Source organism: Ahaetulla prasina, chromosome 1 (assembly GCF_028640845.1).
Source record: "Ahaetulla prasina isolate Xishuangbanna chromosome 1, ASM2864084v1, whole genome shotgun sequence".
Lineage (NCBI taxonomy): Eukaryota > Metazoa > Chordata > Lepidosauria > Squamata > Colubridae > Ahaetulla > Ahaetulla prasina.
The window spans coordinates 164,301,804-164,318,139 of NC_080539.1; the positions used below are offsets into that span (position 1 = coordinate 164,301,804).

The 16,336-nt window shown below is 38.8% G+C and overlaps 2 protein-coding genes across 2 annotated transcripts in view; one reads left to right on the plus strand and one right to left on the minus strand.

Annotated features, from left to right (window-relative positions):
- SERPINE3 (serpin family E member 3) overlaps positions 1-16,336 on the plus strand; it is a 54,430-nt gene that overhangs the window by 27,943 nt on the left and 10,151 nt on the right. The window contains exons 4-9 of the mRNA XM_058179791.1: positions 5,943-6,236; positions 7,630-7,863; positions 9,376-9,567; positions 11,470-11,668; positions 13,164-13,264; positions 15,266-15,352. Coding sequence (XP_058035774.1) covers positions 5,943-6,236; positions 7,630-7,863; positions 9,376-9,567; positions 11,470-11,668; positions 13,164-13,264; positions 15,266-15,352 — 1,107 coding nt within the window. The remainder of the gene's footprint in view (positions 1-5,942; positions 6,237-7,629; positions 7,864-9,375; positions 9,568-11,469; positions 11,669-13,163; positions 13,265-15,265; positions 15,353-16,336) is intronic.
- C1H13orf42 (chromosome 1 C13orf42 homolog) overlaps positions 1-16,336 on the minus strand; it is a 37,860-nt gene that overhangs the window by 10,605 nt on the left and 10,919 nt on the right. The gene's annotated exons all lie outside the window — the stretch shown is intronic.

Sequence of the window (16,336 nt, forward strand, 5' to 3'; positions counted from 1 at the left end):
CCACATACAACCCTCCTGAGCTCCATTTTTGCTGGAAGAGACACCGCGGGGCAGTCCTTCGCTGTTTCCAGTGTGGCCTCATGGGTTAGTGCCAGATCTAAGCACCCCACGGGCCAGATCCGGCCTGCAGGCCTTGAGTTTGACACCCCTGGTCTAAGTGATATAGGGATTTCTCAGATGTGATGAAACCAGTGGTGGGTTTCATATTTTTTTACTATCGGTTCTGTGGGTGTGGCTTGGTGGGCGTGGCATGGCTTGGTGGGCGTGGCAGGAGAATACTGTAAAATCTTCATTCCCACCCCACTCCAGGGGAAGGTTACTGCAAAATCCCCATTTCTTCCCGATCTGCTGGGACTTGGGAGGCAGAGAATAGATGCGGGCGGGGCCAGTCAGAATTTTTACTACTGGTTCTCCGAACTACTCAAAATTTCCGCTACTGGTTCTCCAGAACTGGTCAGAACCTGCTGAAATCCACCCCTAGATGAAACTCAATAGGATTGTATTCTCCATTCCTTCTGAGTTTTCTCTTCTTGTCAAAAGTAGACACTTGGAGAGTAGACACATACAAGAGCCTGTAGACAGGCATTCCATAGTTATCTAAGATTACGGTTGCATACAAATTCCATGTTGGACCAAGTGCCCCAGAAATTCACGAAAGCTGACTTCTCCCTCTGGGAATCACACACATCCACAAGTAATCCAGCTCAATTTACCTCTGTGTACCTGGTGGTTCTCTGTGCTACAGCGAGCAGACACCAGAAGCCTGTGCTTTAATTAGAACAGGATTAATTCAAGCTGACTGCCTCTCTGTGTGTAAATAGGGCGTTAGGGGTCAGAAAGTACTAAGTACTTTAAATGTCTCCTTGCATAATGTTAAAAGCTACCAGAAAATAGATGACCTTTGTATAAGCAAAAGAATTAAGGGGCAATTGTGAAGTCATTTGGTACCACTGAACTTAATCACTCTAGCTATGTAGAGCAACCGTTGCTAATTATAACTTGGTGCTATAGCTGTCCCAGAGCCAGGCTGCTCCTGAAGAATTTTCTGTTTGGTGAGCTCAGAATTAGACTGAAGGATGACTAGTCTCTGGGTGTAATGTATTAACAAGGGATTAGGGGGAAAAAAACTAATGCAAGGCTTATTCAGTCCTTAATGCTCAATGGGTGATTTCAGACCAATCATAATGTCTCAGACAAACCTATTTATCAAGAAAGTGGAAGCTCCTGGAAGAAAGTGGCATATAATTCTAAGAAATTACAGGACAGTTGTAAAATGTATAGTTATCAGTTGCATGGATTCCTTCAAATATACAACTTTTTCAAGGATTGAAAGGAACGTCTAGTTTTAAGGAGCTAGGACAGAAGCTCAATTCAACTTCATTCCATCCCATTCAAGTGAAACTAGAATTACAATTATAACTTTTAATAAAGTATTGTTCTCACATTTGAGGGAAAAATGTTTTCATTTTAAATGGGAAGCGACTGTGCCCGCAAACTGCTGGCATAACACTCACCTTCAGTGCATGCATTGGTTGTCTGTCACTGGTCACTTCTGCTTTCTGATATGGAATCACCAGTCACATCCATCCTGTAGCCTAGTTTTCACATAGTACAAAGAGCAGACTATAGAGAAACAGGTTAGATATCAGAAGTAACTTCCTGACTATCAGCCTGTAGTGTAGACTGCCATGTGATATAGTGATTTCTCCTTCTCTGAAGTACTTCAGACAAAAGCTAGATGATCCATCTTCCAGAGATGCTCCATGGCTCCTGCGGCGCAGAAGACTGGAATACAGTACTTCTAAGATCCCTTTCAGATCAATGAGTCTATTAAAATTGTTACCAACTACTGTAGCCCAGCTTATATTTCTATTGTTTTGGAAGGCATACAGTGAGACCAGTGTTGGATAACAATTTAAGATTATATCACGTCTATAAGATTATTAAGAACTACAACAACCAAAAAAACAAATAGTACAGTTTTAAAATATTAATTTCATTAAAAATTACAAGTGCAAAGATAAAAACCAATCAAAACTATAAAAAGGAATAAAAATTGGTGCACACAGTAAAAAATAGAAAGAAAAATAGAAAAGAAAAAATATACTAAAGAAAGGAAATTTATAGGGCAATGACTTCCCTTTTCGTCACATATAAACAATTTTAGTAATTTATCCCTTCTCTTAAAATGCAACAAATTGTATTACTTTGTATTTACTTTTACCTATCTTGATCCCTTCAAATAATGTCCTGGAACTTATTTCTTTTCATTTTTTCTTTGTCTCATCTTGTAAAATTCTTCAAAGTTTTAACAACCCTCTTTTGAAATCCATTATGGGAAAATTACCTAGGTCACTCTCTTGGATTATTTCTATATAATTTTTAATTGTTAAACATCAGCTGGTTTCTTTTGAATGTTCAGGGTAGCATTCTTTTTTAGATTTTTTTAGATATCATTCTTGTAGCCTGTCATTTTAAAATCCACGTTCAGATCAGTCTCAAGCTTGTCAGGTTTGTCAATTTGTTTCTTAATTTCTGAGTCCACCATTCAAAAATCCTTCTATATGTCCACTTTTAAAATATTTTGCTTCATTCTATATTAGTAAGGGTTAAAAAGTTCTGCTTTAATTATACTTTTTAGTTTTTTTCTCTTCCCTCTAGTGTCAAACTCTCAACTTTCAAAGTCTTATCCTATCACATTTTTTTTTCATTTCAAAACTTTTTCCATAGGAAGGATTCTTACAATTAATTCCAAACTCTTATTTTAAATCATCTGGACTCTTAGTCCATTTTTAACTTTCCAAAATCAAAATTCGAATTACCCTTTTGCTGTTTATTTTTTTTTTAAAAACCTTGTATTTAAAACTTTTGCTAAGAATTGAACTAAACTCCCCCAATGTTTTCAGACTTGTTGATTCAAAGTCTTCTAATACCTAAAAAGCAGTTAACAAGCAATTTCCAAAAGTAACTAGAAAAGGAAGCGTGTGAACCTGGTGTCCTTAAAGGCAGTGACCATGGTTTGAGCATGATGATGGATACTTCCTTGTTTCCCAGAGTTCTAAATCCATTGGATTTAGAAGCAACTGTCTGGACCACTTGATATCAAGACACCCTTAAAGTCACTAAACCTTCCTTGTTGGAGAGGAATTGCAATGAAGAAGTCTACTTGTTGGTTCTTCATTCCCAGGAATAATTGACTCTCCTTTAAGTTATGCTATCCTCAGTTCAGAATTTCTTCTTTGGAAATGAACAAAAATGCTTCTTGTTGGTCAATGGAAATTGTGGAGAATAGCATCAGAGGAAAATGTTCTTGAAAAAGTATTCAGTTAAATATCATTTTACTAACATTTGACCATTTCCCCCCTTGTAATTTACATCAATTCACACGAATACTGTATATTTCAGACAGAAATCTAAAACCTGACCATCTAAATTTTATTGATTTTGTTTTATGATTTTTTTTCTAAAAGAAGTGTTCGATCATTATCATTTGCATTTTTTTTTACAAACTGCAACAAGAGGGGAAAAAACCCCAACAACTAACAACAATGAAAACAAAACTTTCACAAAATTTACATGATGCTTAGAAAGATGTAAGAGAGTAGGCCTGTGATGTATCATTCCTTACTCACAATAAGGCAGGGTTTGTGTGTTTTTTTTACATTTTCCAGTCCAAATTTGTGTTCATTTCCTTTCCTACTGACCTCCAAGAAAGCCAAAGAGCCGATTTAGTGATTCTTGTGCTTTAAAAATCACAAGAATACTGGGCATTAGTTGGGAGAGGCTGGTTCAGTTCATTGGACTTTTTGAACTACATCTTTTTTTTCCACCTTATAGCTAATGCATAGATTTGGGTATTTGATTTCCATCTGAACAGCAATGGCATTTTTGTGCTATTATCTGCTATTTGTAGTGTTTTTAATTTTAATTATCCAGCTTCCCACTTTTAAAAGTCTAAGGTTTTAAGCCAGGTCTCATAAACAAACAAATAAACAAATACTAGGTCCTAGGTGTCAGACAAGCTTCTGTGTGTAACTTATTTATTTACAGTATTCTCTTCAGATGCCATCTGAATGTTCTGCTCAGTGGTGGGATTTTTTTACTACCGGTTCTGTGGGTGTGGCTTGGTGGGCGTGGCATGGAAAGGATACTGTAAAATCCCTATTTCCTATTTCTGTGCTCAGCTGGGACTCAGGAGGCAGAGAATAGATAGGGGCGGGGCCAGTCAGAATTTTTACTACCGGTTCTCCGAACTACTCAAAATTTCTGCTACTGGTTCTCCAGAACTGGTCAGAACCTGCTAAAAGCCACCTCTGGTTCTGCTGAACTTGAATGTTACCACAGTGCTCTTTTGCCAAAAACTGACCAAATTCTAAAATGGAGTAGTTAGAACAATATTACTAAATTACTTGACTTCAGACAAAGCCATGGGACATTCCTTAAAAGTTGGTAGAGGGAAAAAAAGAACTGGATCCCTTCATTTTTCCAGTTTTTCTCTGTACTGTTAATCTCCAAATCTGTCATTGTATTGGAACACCTTGATGTCAGCTATCCATAACTGTTTCCATTTTTTTAATACAGCTTAGCTACAATTTCATACATATTTTTTCAAGTTCTTTCTTTCTTTCTTCTTCTTAAAGAGAGTTGTAATTAAAGAACAGCAGGTGAACCATCCGATCAAATTGGTTTCTTTTCGGCGTTCCTTAATTAGTATGACAAAAGGTTTGGATGGAGTAAGGAGTCTAATTCCATTTTGTCCAGCATGGTCAGGCCTTCTTCTCCTCCTTAATCCCTCACACTGTCTGGGTTAAGATCAACACTGTGCCTGGTACACACACACCTGCCACCCTTTCCACTTCCATTAGCAAATCTGTGGAATGTGTAAAATTTGGGGGAGGGATGGAAGGGATGCTGGCAGGTGATACCTTTCTGAGCTGAAGCAGGTCACACGCCTCCTGAGACTTGAATGGTGCTTGTTGGCTCCCTCAGTACCTCGCTGGGATTTGCTGTACCTCTTTGCCTGGCTCCCTACAGAGCCTACAGGAATTTGGTTGGGGTGGTACAGACATCGCCAAGAGAGTCCACAGTCATTGGGTGTCTTTTGCAGCAGGGGTCTTATGACTAAGACCCCATCTGGTTATATACTGTGGAGAAGAGGTTACACCTACAACAGACACAGGTCTAACTTAAGCACAACAGAAGGACCCAGCAATGCACTCAACTCTATCTGACAGTAAGTAAACGATAGGAGTTTTGTGTCATAAAATCATAGAATTCCATGATTCTTTTCTGGAGAAAAAGGCATAGATAGTGGTAGGCACTAGTGGGAAATGCTGAAACAAATGTAAATGTATTATTTTTGGATACTATGCTTTGATTGTATGCTTTGCTTTTGGCCTAAAATATTTAATAATACACATTAATATTTGAGGTACATATTGCAACATAGCTAAAAAATCTTATTTGGGTTTTCTTTCACTACAGATTTTTTATACATTGTAAAGGCCGGTCTGTTTTATCACATGCTTATTTTCTAAATTGTTATTATTAATAAATATGTTTATAAACAATTCTTTTACTTAAAAGTCTTTCAGATAGATTTATAGAGTAGTATAAATGAGAAAGTCCCTGGTCTCAGGCTTGCAAGTTTTAAAAAAATGATGATAAAGGAAGAGGGGATGAGGAGGGAAAAGGAAAAATGCAGCCCATGCAACATTTGGACACAAATCTCCAAATAAATCCACAGTTATTATCTTGCCAATGTATATGGTGAGAGTGTCCACCTGGTCTGCAACACACCTCTCATACAGGTAGTTCCCCTGACAGGACATGAGGAATTTAAAATATTATATTAGAATGTAGTCCAATATCTAAAAATTATATAAGAATTTAGTCCAGTTGTCATTATCTCTGAAATGGGCTATTCCTATTGCTTGTTGCAGGAAAGGCTACCTTGATAGTCCAGTCTTCAGCCTTCATGCTGTCTTTTTCCATCACCTCCTTTCTTCTGTTATTTTGTGTTCTGAATATTGGAAGCTGTGAGAACTATAACGATCTGAAAAAGCTGGAAACAGAGTTTGCCCTCACTCTTTACCAAAAGCTAGCAGAACGTAATAATAGAACGAATCTTGTCCTCTCACCAGCAAGCATTTCTTTTTCTTTGGGACTTCTGCAATTTGGAGCTCGTGGAAAAACCTTTGGACAACTGGAACACGCTTTGGGATACAGCTTTCGGGGTAAGGAATTATAAAGTCCATCTGAGAATTTTCATTTTTCTCCACTGCCAAAATCATATATAGCAAAACTGAGTGCCCTTTGAACCTATGACTATGTTAATTTTTATGACTTTGTTTTTTGTAACATTTTGTCCATTCAAAATCAGCCAGTATCAAAGTGTTACTTTTTAAACATTCTGCTTTGTCATGCTACAGATTCCGCCCCCCCCCACTCTTCATTAAATCATGAAAAAGAGTTTTCCCTGTAGAAAGGTGCCATTTAAAGGTTTAATGGGAAAGAATAGAATAGAACAGAACAGAACAGAACAGAACAGAACAGAACAGAACAGAACAGAACAGAACAGAATAGAATAACAGAAGTGGAAGGGACTTTGGAAGTCTTCTAGTCCACGGGTCTCCAACCTTGTCAACTTTAAGACTTGTGGACTTCAACTCCCAGAGTTCCTCAGCCAGCTTTGGGAATTGAAGTCCACAAATCTTAAAGTTGACAAAGGTTGGAGACCCCTGTTCTAATTCAACCCCCTGCTTATTACAGACGAATTACAGTCTTTCTTCTTCACTTCCACTTATGCTCCCCACCTCTTCCCCATTTGCTCTGGGGCAAATTTTGGGAGTGCACTTTAGAGAGCAGAACCAGAGGAAGATTGTTGAAGGAGCAAGATATCCAATATAGCCATTGCGTATGAACTGGGGGCAGAAGACAAGACCAGAAATAGTGTTTATTGGCTCTCTAACAGTCATCTAAATTCTAGCAAAACCGTTCTTGGCTAGTTGTGCAGTGAATATTTCTAGCATCTACTCTTGGTTCTAGTTCAACTCTTTCATTGGCAGGATTGCTATAATGCTTTGGGGCAAAAAAGCAGTACAAGAACACACAATAGATACAAACTCATAGTAAACCAATCCAAACTAGACTGCAGAAAACACGACTTCAGTAACAGAATTGTCAATGCCTGGAATGTACTACTTGGTTCTGTGGTTTCTTCCCCAAAGCCCCAAAACTTTAACCTTAGACTGTCTACTGTCGACCTCACCCCATTCCTAAGAGGTCTGTAAGGGGTGTGCATAAGTGCACCAGTGTGCCTACCGTCCCTGTCCTAATGTTTTCTTTTATTCGTATCCTTTTCATGTATTTATAATTATGTTTACACCTGTATCTGTCATAAAATACATGCTTGACGAAATAAAATAAATAATAAATAAATAAAATGTTAGAAGCTACAGGGAGAAGAGGAACACTGTATAAGCCACTATTATTCCCTCCTGCAGTATGATCTTCCACAGATCATAGAGGGGGCATTTCTCACTGAGTGGTGTGACTTTGTATCATTATGTTTTCTCCCCTAATACAATATGTTTTCTCTTCTAATACAAAGACATTTCTTGTTATCAGATGAGAACGTCCAGGACTTCTTGCGCACAGCCTACAAAGGAGGAATTAATTCCAACCAAAGTACTCTAGTGCACTTGGCATGTACCCTTTTTGTTCAAGCTGGGATGCAGCTTTCACCTCCATTCATTCAGCAGGCTGCATGGTGGGGAAATAACACAGTGCAGCAAACGAACTTCAGCGATCCTAACAGGACCGAAGCACAAATCAGGGAATGGATTACCCAGAATACAGGAGGTAAGCATTTGGTAACCCGTTTGTTCTTTTTTGTCCCTTTGCAATGCACATAGTTTGCACCAGCATTTTTAAGACGCCCAAGCACAGTGTAGCAAATGTGTAGGCAAGCGACATTTGAGTGTGCTCGCCAACTTTCTCCCATGACCTCTCTGGGCTGCAACCTGCTGAGGCTAGCAAAGACTGGCACAAACCTTAGGACAGAAAGGCATTGAAATATTTTATTGGTACGCCCTGGTTGTCTCCGGCTGAACCAAGAAACTCAAAATTTGAGAGCCATGAATCTTGCAAGCAAAAGTGTCATCTTCTCCACAGCCTGGGTTCATATAATTCTGCTGGTAACTGAAGTTCACAGGCAAGGCAGTGTTTGACATCCAAGTCAAACAAGGTTTCGATGGGAACAGTACAGCCTAAAGTAAAGTATATGGCACAGAAGGTAGATTATCATAGAGTTGTTTCAGCCTCAGACCGGAACATAGGACTACAAATGACACTGATCAGCCCTAATTTCCAGTATAGTACTCTTATTTATATTTGAAGAACAGTAAGAAAATTGTCCCTTATTTGTTGTTCATTTCCTCAGGGCCAATATCACTTATGTACTGGATCTGATGACAGAGATTGCTTCCAAAAACTAAATTAGTGATATACCAGTGATGGTGAACCTATGGTACACGTGTGCAAGGTGGCACGCAGAGCCATCTTTCCAGGCACGCAAGCTGTCGCCCAACTAACCTACAGCCATGCATGCGTGTGTGCCCCAGCTGGTGTTCGGGGCTCTTGTGGCATGCGTGCAATTCAGGGGACCCAGCTGGTCTTCGGAGCTCCCCTGCACATTTGCACACATGTGCAGATGGTGTTCGTGCATGTGGATTGCATGCACGAAAACCACATGTATGTGCAGATGGTGCAATTGCACATGCAGTGCATGGGGGTGCATGCGAAAGCCATGCACATGTGCAGATGATGCGGTTGTGTGCGCGACACAAAGCGTGTAAACCGCGTACCTGTTTGGCACTCGGTGAGTTAAAGGTTCGCCACCACTGGTATATACACAGCATTCCAGGTTTGGTCCCTGCTATTTTCAGCTAAAAACATCTGGAGAAAATTATGAGACGGAGCATCCTACATAAACCTAATTGTTTGCCTAACCTTCTGTTTGGAGAATTTGAACATAGAAGAATCAGGGGTTTGACAGCTCTCCAGAAACATCAAAATAAAGATTAGATTCTTTTTCTGCTATCTGACATGTTCGTGGCTTTGCTTGGTTTGGCTAGATTTTCCAAAGGCAGTTTGCACTTACAGTACCAGCAGTCTAGTGCATCCTAGTAAGGTTTTTTTCCCTCCAGATTGCAATTAAGAGGCCATTAATTTGCCATCAAATTCTTCTTTGTTAAGTCCTAAAAGCACACAAAGTTGTTATTGTTTCTGAGTCAACATTTCCAACAGAGAATAAATGTGTTACATTCATCTCTGGTAGTAAGATTTCACTCTTTTGTTCTCTGCCCGTTACAGAAGCAAGCTGCCTGTCCTTGGACACAGTTGAGTCTCCCCTTAACCAGATAGCCGTGGTAAGCACCATGAACTTCAGGAGCAGGTGGCAAAGGAAATTCACTTTCACACACACACAAGCTTTATCCTTTACCACTCCAAGTGGCATCACCTTGAAAGTGCCTACCATGTATCTCAGAGCTGAAGTCAATTATGGTAAGGATAACAGGAATGGGCTTTTTCTATTAAGACAAGTTTCCATCATGACAGAGAGAAAGAAGCTGGAAGAAAAAAGAGAACCAGCATAGTATTAAGGTACCAGGAAGAATCAGGTTCAAGTCCACCCGCAGCCAAAGAAGTTCACTGGGTGATTTTGAGTCACTCTCTCTCAATCCAAGCAACCTCACAGGGTTGTTGTTGCATGGAATAATGGGAGAGTGGGAGCATTGTGTTCACTGCTTCAAACTCCTGAAAGAATGTAAGTTAAAAAAAAAATCAAACTAACATAAAGACAAGTAAACAAGAAGCTTCAGAGAATATGCAGTAAAAGAAATCACTCTAATGTCTGAATTCTCTGCACTTGTGGAGGGGCGCATAGCAACTATCGCATGCCAACTGCAGCTAGTCAAACAGCCCTAAACTGTTAAAATGTCATGTAAGAAAAAGTGGAGAGTAGCACAGTGTTTTTTCCCTTTTCAAAGAAGTATACAGCCCACAGTCTTCTTGTCAGCCCTCTTTGTGTTGCTTCCAATTTTCTCTTGCCAGCTGCCATTTAACATCTTTTTAGTTAAAAGCTGATAATTGCTTCCCACATTCTGCTCATCCAGGCACTCAGGTTTGCTAACGGCATTTTAAAACACAATGCAAAAATATTAAATAGGTGATAAAACCAGTTAACTATTAAAATCTTGGTGAAAGAGATATATTTTTACAGATTACTGAAACCAATGTTTCCCAACTGTAACAACTTTAAGAGGTGTGGACTTCAGCATATTGGCTGAGGAACTCTGGAAGATGAAATCCACGCAGCCTTGAGCTTGAGAAAACTTGATCTAAATACCGATACAATGAGCACCCAATGTAGTTTCCAAGAGAGTATGTTCCACAGACTTGTAGGAGAACAATGCAGGAGAACAAATAGTTTATGGTGGAAATTACAAAGTTTGATGTGTGTTCTGATTTTCATCCTGACCCTAAACTTTCTGTAGTGGTGGAAACATATCCAAAATCCTGCTTAGCCCAGATTTGCTTTTGAATGGTGGTCTTACTTGATACATTCATACCGTATATGCAACATTTATGACTGGTATTACCTAAACCTAGATTAGTGTAATATAGTGACTAAGAAATTGTGCTGGAAAAGTAGAAAGTTCTTGATTCCAGCTTTATTTCTACTGTGAATTCAATTGGCCACCTTTGATACAACTCTTTCAATTCAGTTTCCATATTTACAATAGAGGAAATATTTCTACTAAATGTATAGGACTCTAATGAGGATTTTTACTGCTGCAATATGGCAGTATTTTACTGCTAGCGTAAAAAGTGCCATCTGATTAAATGTCGTTGATGCTTTTTAAGAATACCACCCAGTGCATTTCTGTTTGGCATATGTCCATAAATAGAAAATGTGAAATAATTTTTCAGATTATTTCTGGATACTCCAAATATATGAAGCATTATTTTAAAATCCAATAAAAATGCAAATAATGCTCAGTGACAAGAAATATTTGGGGGGGGAAGGCTTTCAGTCTGTTTAGTTATCTTGATGTACTGTAATTATTAATCGAAAATCTGAATAAAAATGGCTTTTTTCAGAATGCTCAGAACTAAACACATATAGCTCATAAACCCTTGTTGAGTAGTGTTCTGCAGCTGAAATATCACTCCTTAGAACAGGTGTCTCCAACCTTGGCAACTTTAAGACTTGTGGACTTCAACTCCCAGAGTTCCTCAGCCAGCAAGGCTGGCTGAGGAACTCTGGGAGTTGAAGTCCACAAGTCTTAAAGTTGCCACGGTTGGAGACACCTTCCTTAGAAGGTCTTTCTGAAATTACCGGAAATCCTGGCATGTTTGTTAATAGTATACCACTGGGTTTTTTGGTGTTTTTTTTACTTGCAGGTGAATTCCTAGTAGGCTCTCTGGATCAGATCAGTGTGGTTGAAATACCTTATCTGGAGGAGAAGGTTAGCATGTTTGTGGTGCTTCCATCCAACAGGAGAACCTCTTTAGCCAGGATTGAGACTCACCTCTCGGCTCAAACCTTCTCTCTGTGGTCCAGCACGTTGAGAAGAACAGCAATGGATATCTTTCTCCCTAGGTAAACAATTGATGTACATCCAGTTGCTTCAACAGTTGGATCTCTGCTCATGTTTGCTGTCTGTGTAAGCATGACACAAGCATGACTTAAGACAAGCATGACTTAAGACAAGCATGACTTAAGACAAGCATGACTTAAGAGAAAATGCCATGGCTATGGATATGAAATGGTTGGAAAGAGGAGAGGACACAGCCATATCATCTGGACCTGTGCTGCCTAAAGTGTAGAAATCCAGGGATAAGACCTTGGAAAAACTATACAGGAATGATTACAAAAACAAAGGCATGCTTTAAGCCCTAGAAACAGAATAAGAACACACAACATACCATATTTTTTGGAGTATAAGACCCTCTGGACTATAAGACGTACCTACATTTTTTGGGGTGGAAAACAAGAAAAAAAATCTGCCTTTGCCTTCCAGCAAACAGCCTGCTTTAGTTTCATTTTCATTTTCAGGACAGCCTGATTAGCATAAGAAAAAAAAATCTGCCTCCCAGCAATTTGCCTCCTTGCAGCAAACAGCAGAGGCCCGCGCAGCAATAGACAACAGCAATCCCTGCAGTCTGAAACAGCTGAGGGTTGGGAGGCCCATCCAACCGACATTCAGCCACTTGTGCTAATCAGGCTGTGCTGAAGCTGAAACGGGCTGTTTGCTGCAAGGAGGTAAATTGCTGGGAGGCAGAGGGCAAAGGGTGGGGGCTGGAGGGTGGGCAGGGCTACATTTGGTGTATAAGATACACCCAAATTTTCACCCTCTTTGGGGGGGGGGAAGTATGTCTTATACTCCGAAAAATACGGTATTCTTGTAAATATGCAATATTCAGGATGGGTTATGTGCTCTCAAAACATTGCTCCATTGCAATTCCCATCATATCTCATTCTTAGACATGCTAAGTAGGCTGCTGGGAGGTGAGGTTCACTAAACCTGGGAGAGGCCACGTCACCTTGCCCATAAAGGAATTGCACTGAAAACAACATTTTTCTAAAAATGGGTTTAGAAAATTTAGAACTCCGCCGCCTTTGACATGACCTGAGTTTAACTCATAGAATCATCTATTACAATGTCCTTCCTGTCGAAAACTACTTCAGCTTCAATTGCAACAATACATGAACACACCAACCACTCCAATCTTGATTGCAGAAAATACGACTTCAGTAACAGAGTTCTTAATGCTTGGAATACACTACCTGACTCTGTGGTCTCTTCCCAAAATCCCCAAAGCTTCAACCAAAAACTATCTACCATTGACCTCACCCCATTCCTAAGAGGTCTGTAAGGGGCGTGCATAAGAGCACCAGCGTGCCTACCGTTCCTGTCCTATTGTTTCCTTTTGTTATATCCAATTAATATAGTTATTACACACTCATACTCATATATATACTTATATATTGTATAATTATTTCATGCTTATATATACTGTGTGACAAAATAAATAAATAAATAAATAAAACATAGTATACTGTATTTATAATTGTTCATCTATCACCTTTCCAGGTTCAAAATTCAAAACCACTTGGATTTAAAGATAATTTTACCTGCATTAGGAATTACAGACATGTTTAAGCAAACTGAAGCCAATTTTAAGGGCATTTCAGGTAAGCTTGCCTATATAACTTTTTCAGGTCAAATGCCATATGCAACTTTGAGGGCTTAGGAGCCACAGTGTAAAAAATAGGCAAGATCAGAATAAAGAAAGGAAAAGACAACTAATTTTAATTAAAAATAAAATGATACAATAATCTCCTATATATTTAAAGTTTTCCCTCTTCGGTGATGTTGAAAATTACAATTCATTGGAAACTTTTGGAAGATCTTAGGAGCTATATACATTATGTTAAACTAAGGACTCAAATTATAGATTCATCACAAAAGATCTTCTAATTGGAGTTTTGGGTCTATAAATAATTTTTCTAATCATGGGTGGACATAGATTATTTCTGGAACAAGAATGTACCTTGTACTCTATTTCACCCAATGCTTAATTTGAGCCTCTGTCACCTAAAATGTTTTGTCATGAAGCTTACAAATCACTTCATTTATCATGGCTAACTTATCCTAGAAGCGCATTCAAAACCTACATTTTTTGTGTGTCTTTACTTGTATGTCTTTACAACCCTGTAATCTCTTTTAATAGGGGTGGAGTTGGGGTGACTGAATGGAGCTGAGCATTTACTGGCCAGATGCCCTCCCTGATGCCTACAAAGAGATCACAGCAGATATGTTCTCTTTGTGCCTTAATAGAGAAATATTTGTCACTGCCTAGGATTGAATTTAAGTCTCCCAAGTCTGAGGCAAGTGTCTTCACCTCTAGGCCACCACGCAGTTCATTCAAAAGCCACAATATTGGTGTAAAAATGAAAAACCTTCAACTGAAAAGCCCTATGTAGAACTTTAATATAAGGAGAAAGAATAAGTAAAATAGATAAAGTTATTTTGGATAAGTATCGGGTTTTTTTGTGTTTTTTTTTGGTAAGGATAAGGATGGTCTTTTTACTAAGGATCGTTTTGTATTGGAGGACTTCTTCAGTCATATTTGACATTGGAAGAGTTAGGGGTGAAAATGTTGACTCAGTTCTCATTGCAATTCATGTATTCATTAATGGATGGGCTCCACTTCACTGTGGATACTTACTAAATGTATATATGGCATTAACTTTATAATTTCTGGAAGAAACTCTCTCTTTTCCACAGGCCTTTATTTCATTTTGTCAATCTGTCAAACAATACCCATCTGTCTTTGTACATTTTGACTGAGCTCTCTGATGATTGTCTTCTAGTACAGTGGTCACCAACTGGTGGTCTACGGATCACTGGTGGTTCCGTGAGAAAATTTTAGTGGTCCGCAGAAAAATTATTTGCATTTTTTATAATGCACTAAATGCTATTTATCTTTTTTTAAAAAAATCGTATTAGTGGTGGGAAGAAATGTCCATCTGGGTTCAGTTCCAAGTGGGGAAAAAGACACTGGATTCATGGAAGTTGCTCGGAAAGAAGGTTTATTGATGAACAGGATCACATGGCTTGAGATCCTGGGCAAAAAGGGAAGAGATGCTAAGAGTCCCTGAGTTTTATACCCTCTCTGGCTTTGAACTTCCTGGGGCACAGAAAGAGTATCCTGATTGGTTGCTCTCAGAGGTCATAGCTAGCATTTTAGGTTTTCTGTGTGTTAAGCTTGGTTGAATCTTGCTGGGTGATGCAATGAAGGACAATTAATTGGCTCTGCCTGAAGGAAGTAGGAGGTATGTTATATGTTATACTGTATTACAACATATATTTGTTATGTAGAATAGACTGGCCCAGGCCTTAATGGCCCATTAACAGAGATGGGGGGTGAGTTTCTGCCTCCCTTTTAGGGGAAATATTCCGCCCTTTTAATATTTCCTAAACTATTTCATTTTCTAGGAGAGGGGTGGGTTTTAACTTCCTACAGTGGTTCGCGGGATTTAAAATTATGAATTTAATGGTCCCTGAGGCCCGAAAGGTTGGTGACCCCTGTTCTAGTATCTCTGTGACAGAAATCTTTCTTCAGCAGTTTCTTCTTTAAATAAGTTGTTTTGGCTATGCACTGGCAAATAATAACTGCTTTTGTTTGCTAGAACAAGGAGGTCTTTATATCTCGGAGGTTGTCCACAAAGCAAAGATTGAAGTGACAGAAGATGGTACTAAAGCCTCAGGCACTACAGGTAAACCAGAGAGAATTAATGCATGAATCTGGAGAACAAGCAAATGGTTTATTAATTAAACAGCACTTGTAGCATAAATAATTATTTTATAATCCAACAAATACAGCTCCTTGGGGTAATCATTTGCCCACAGGAAGTTTTAAAACAGCTTAACCCAACCTGGTGCCCCATCTAATGTTATTATCAACCATGCATAGAGGTGGGTTTCAGCAGGTTCTGACCAGTTCTGGAGAACTGGTAGCGGAAATTTTGAGTAGTTCGGAGAACTGGTAGTAAAAATTCTGACTGGCCCCGCCCCCATCTATTCTCTGCTTCCCGAGTTCCAGCTGATCGAGAGGAAATGGGGATTTTGCAGTAACCTTCCCCTGGAGTGGGGTGGGAATGGAGATTTTACAGTATCCTTCCCCTGCCATGACCACCAAGCCACACCCACAGAACCGGTAGTAAAAAAATTTGAAACCCACCACTGACAGTGCACCTATGAAACTGGGAACGGATCTTGTTTTCCATGTTAGATCATGGCTTGCAGTTTGGTGCTTGGCACCAAACAGGAAGCAAACTTTCATATCTATAAAATTCCGCTGTGCTACATCAAAGTTTATCACTGACAAGTTTGGGACCTCTTAAAAAAACGTATTTTTCATATTGACTTTCCCTAGGCATTAACATTTTTTTTTGTTTTATCTGCTTAAATTTTATAATGCTGTTTGAATAATTGCTATTTATTTATTTATTTATTTATTTATTTATTTATTTATTTATTCATTCAATTTGTATACCGCCCTTCTCCCGAAGGACTCACAGCCAAATAAAACACATATCATAAAAGTTAAAAACATTATAAAAAACTAATTCAATTATGGCCTAAAAAGACTAAAACAATAGTATAATAAAAAAATCCATTTAAAACTACTTTAAGCTAGCCCTGTGCGATGGAACAAAAATGTATGTACACTTCAGAATTTCAACAGTGAGAAACAATAT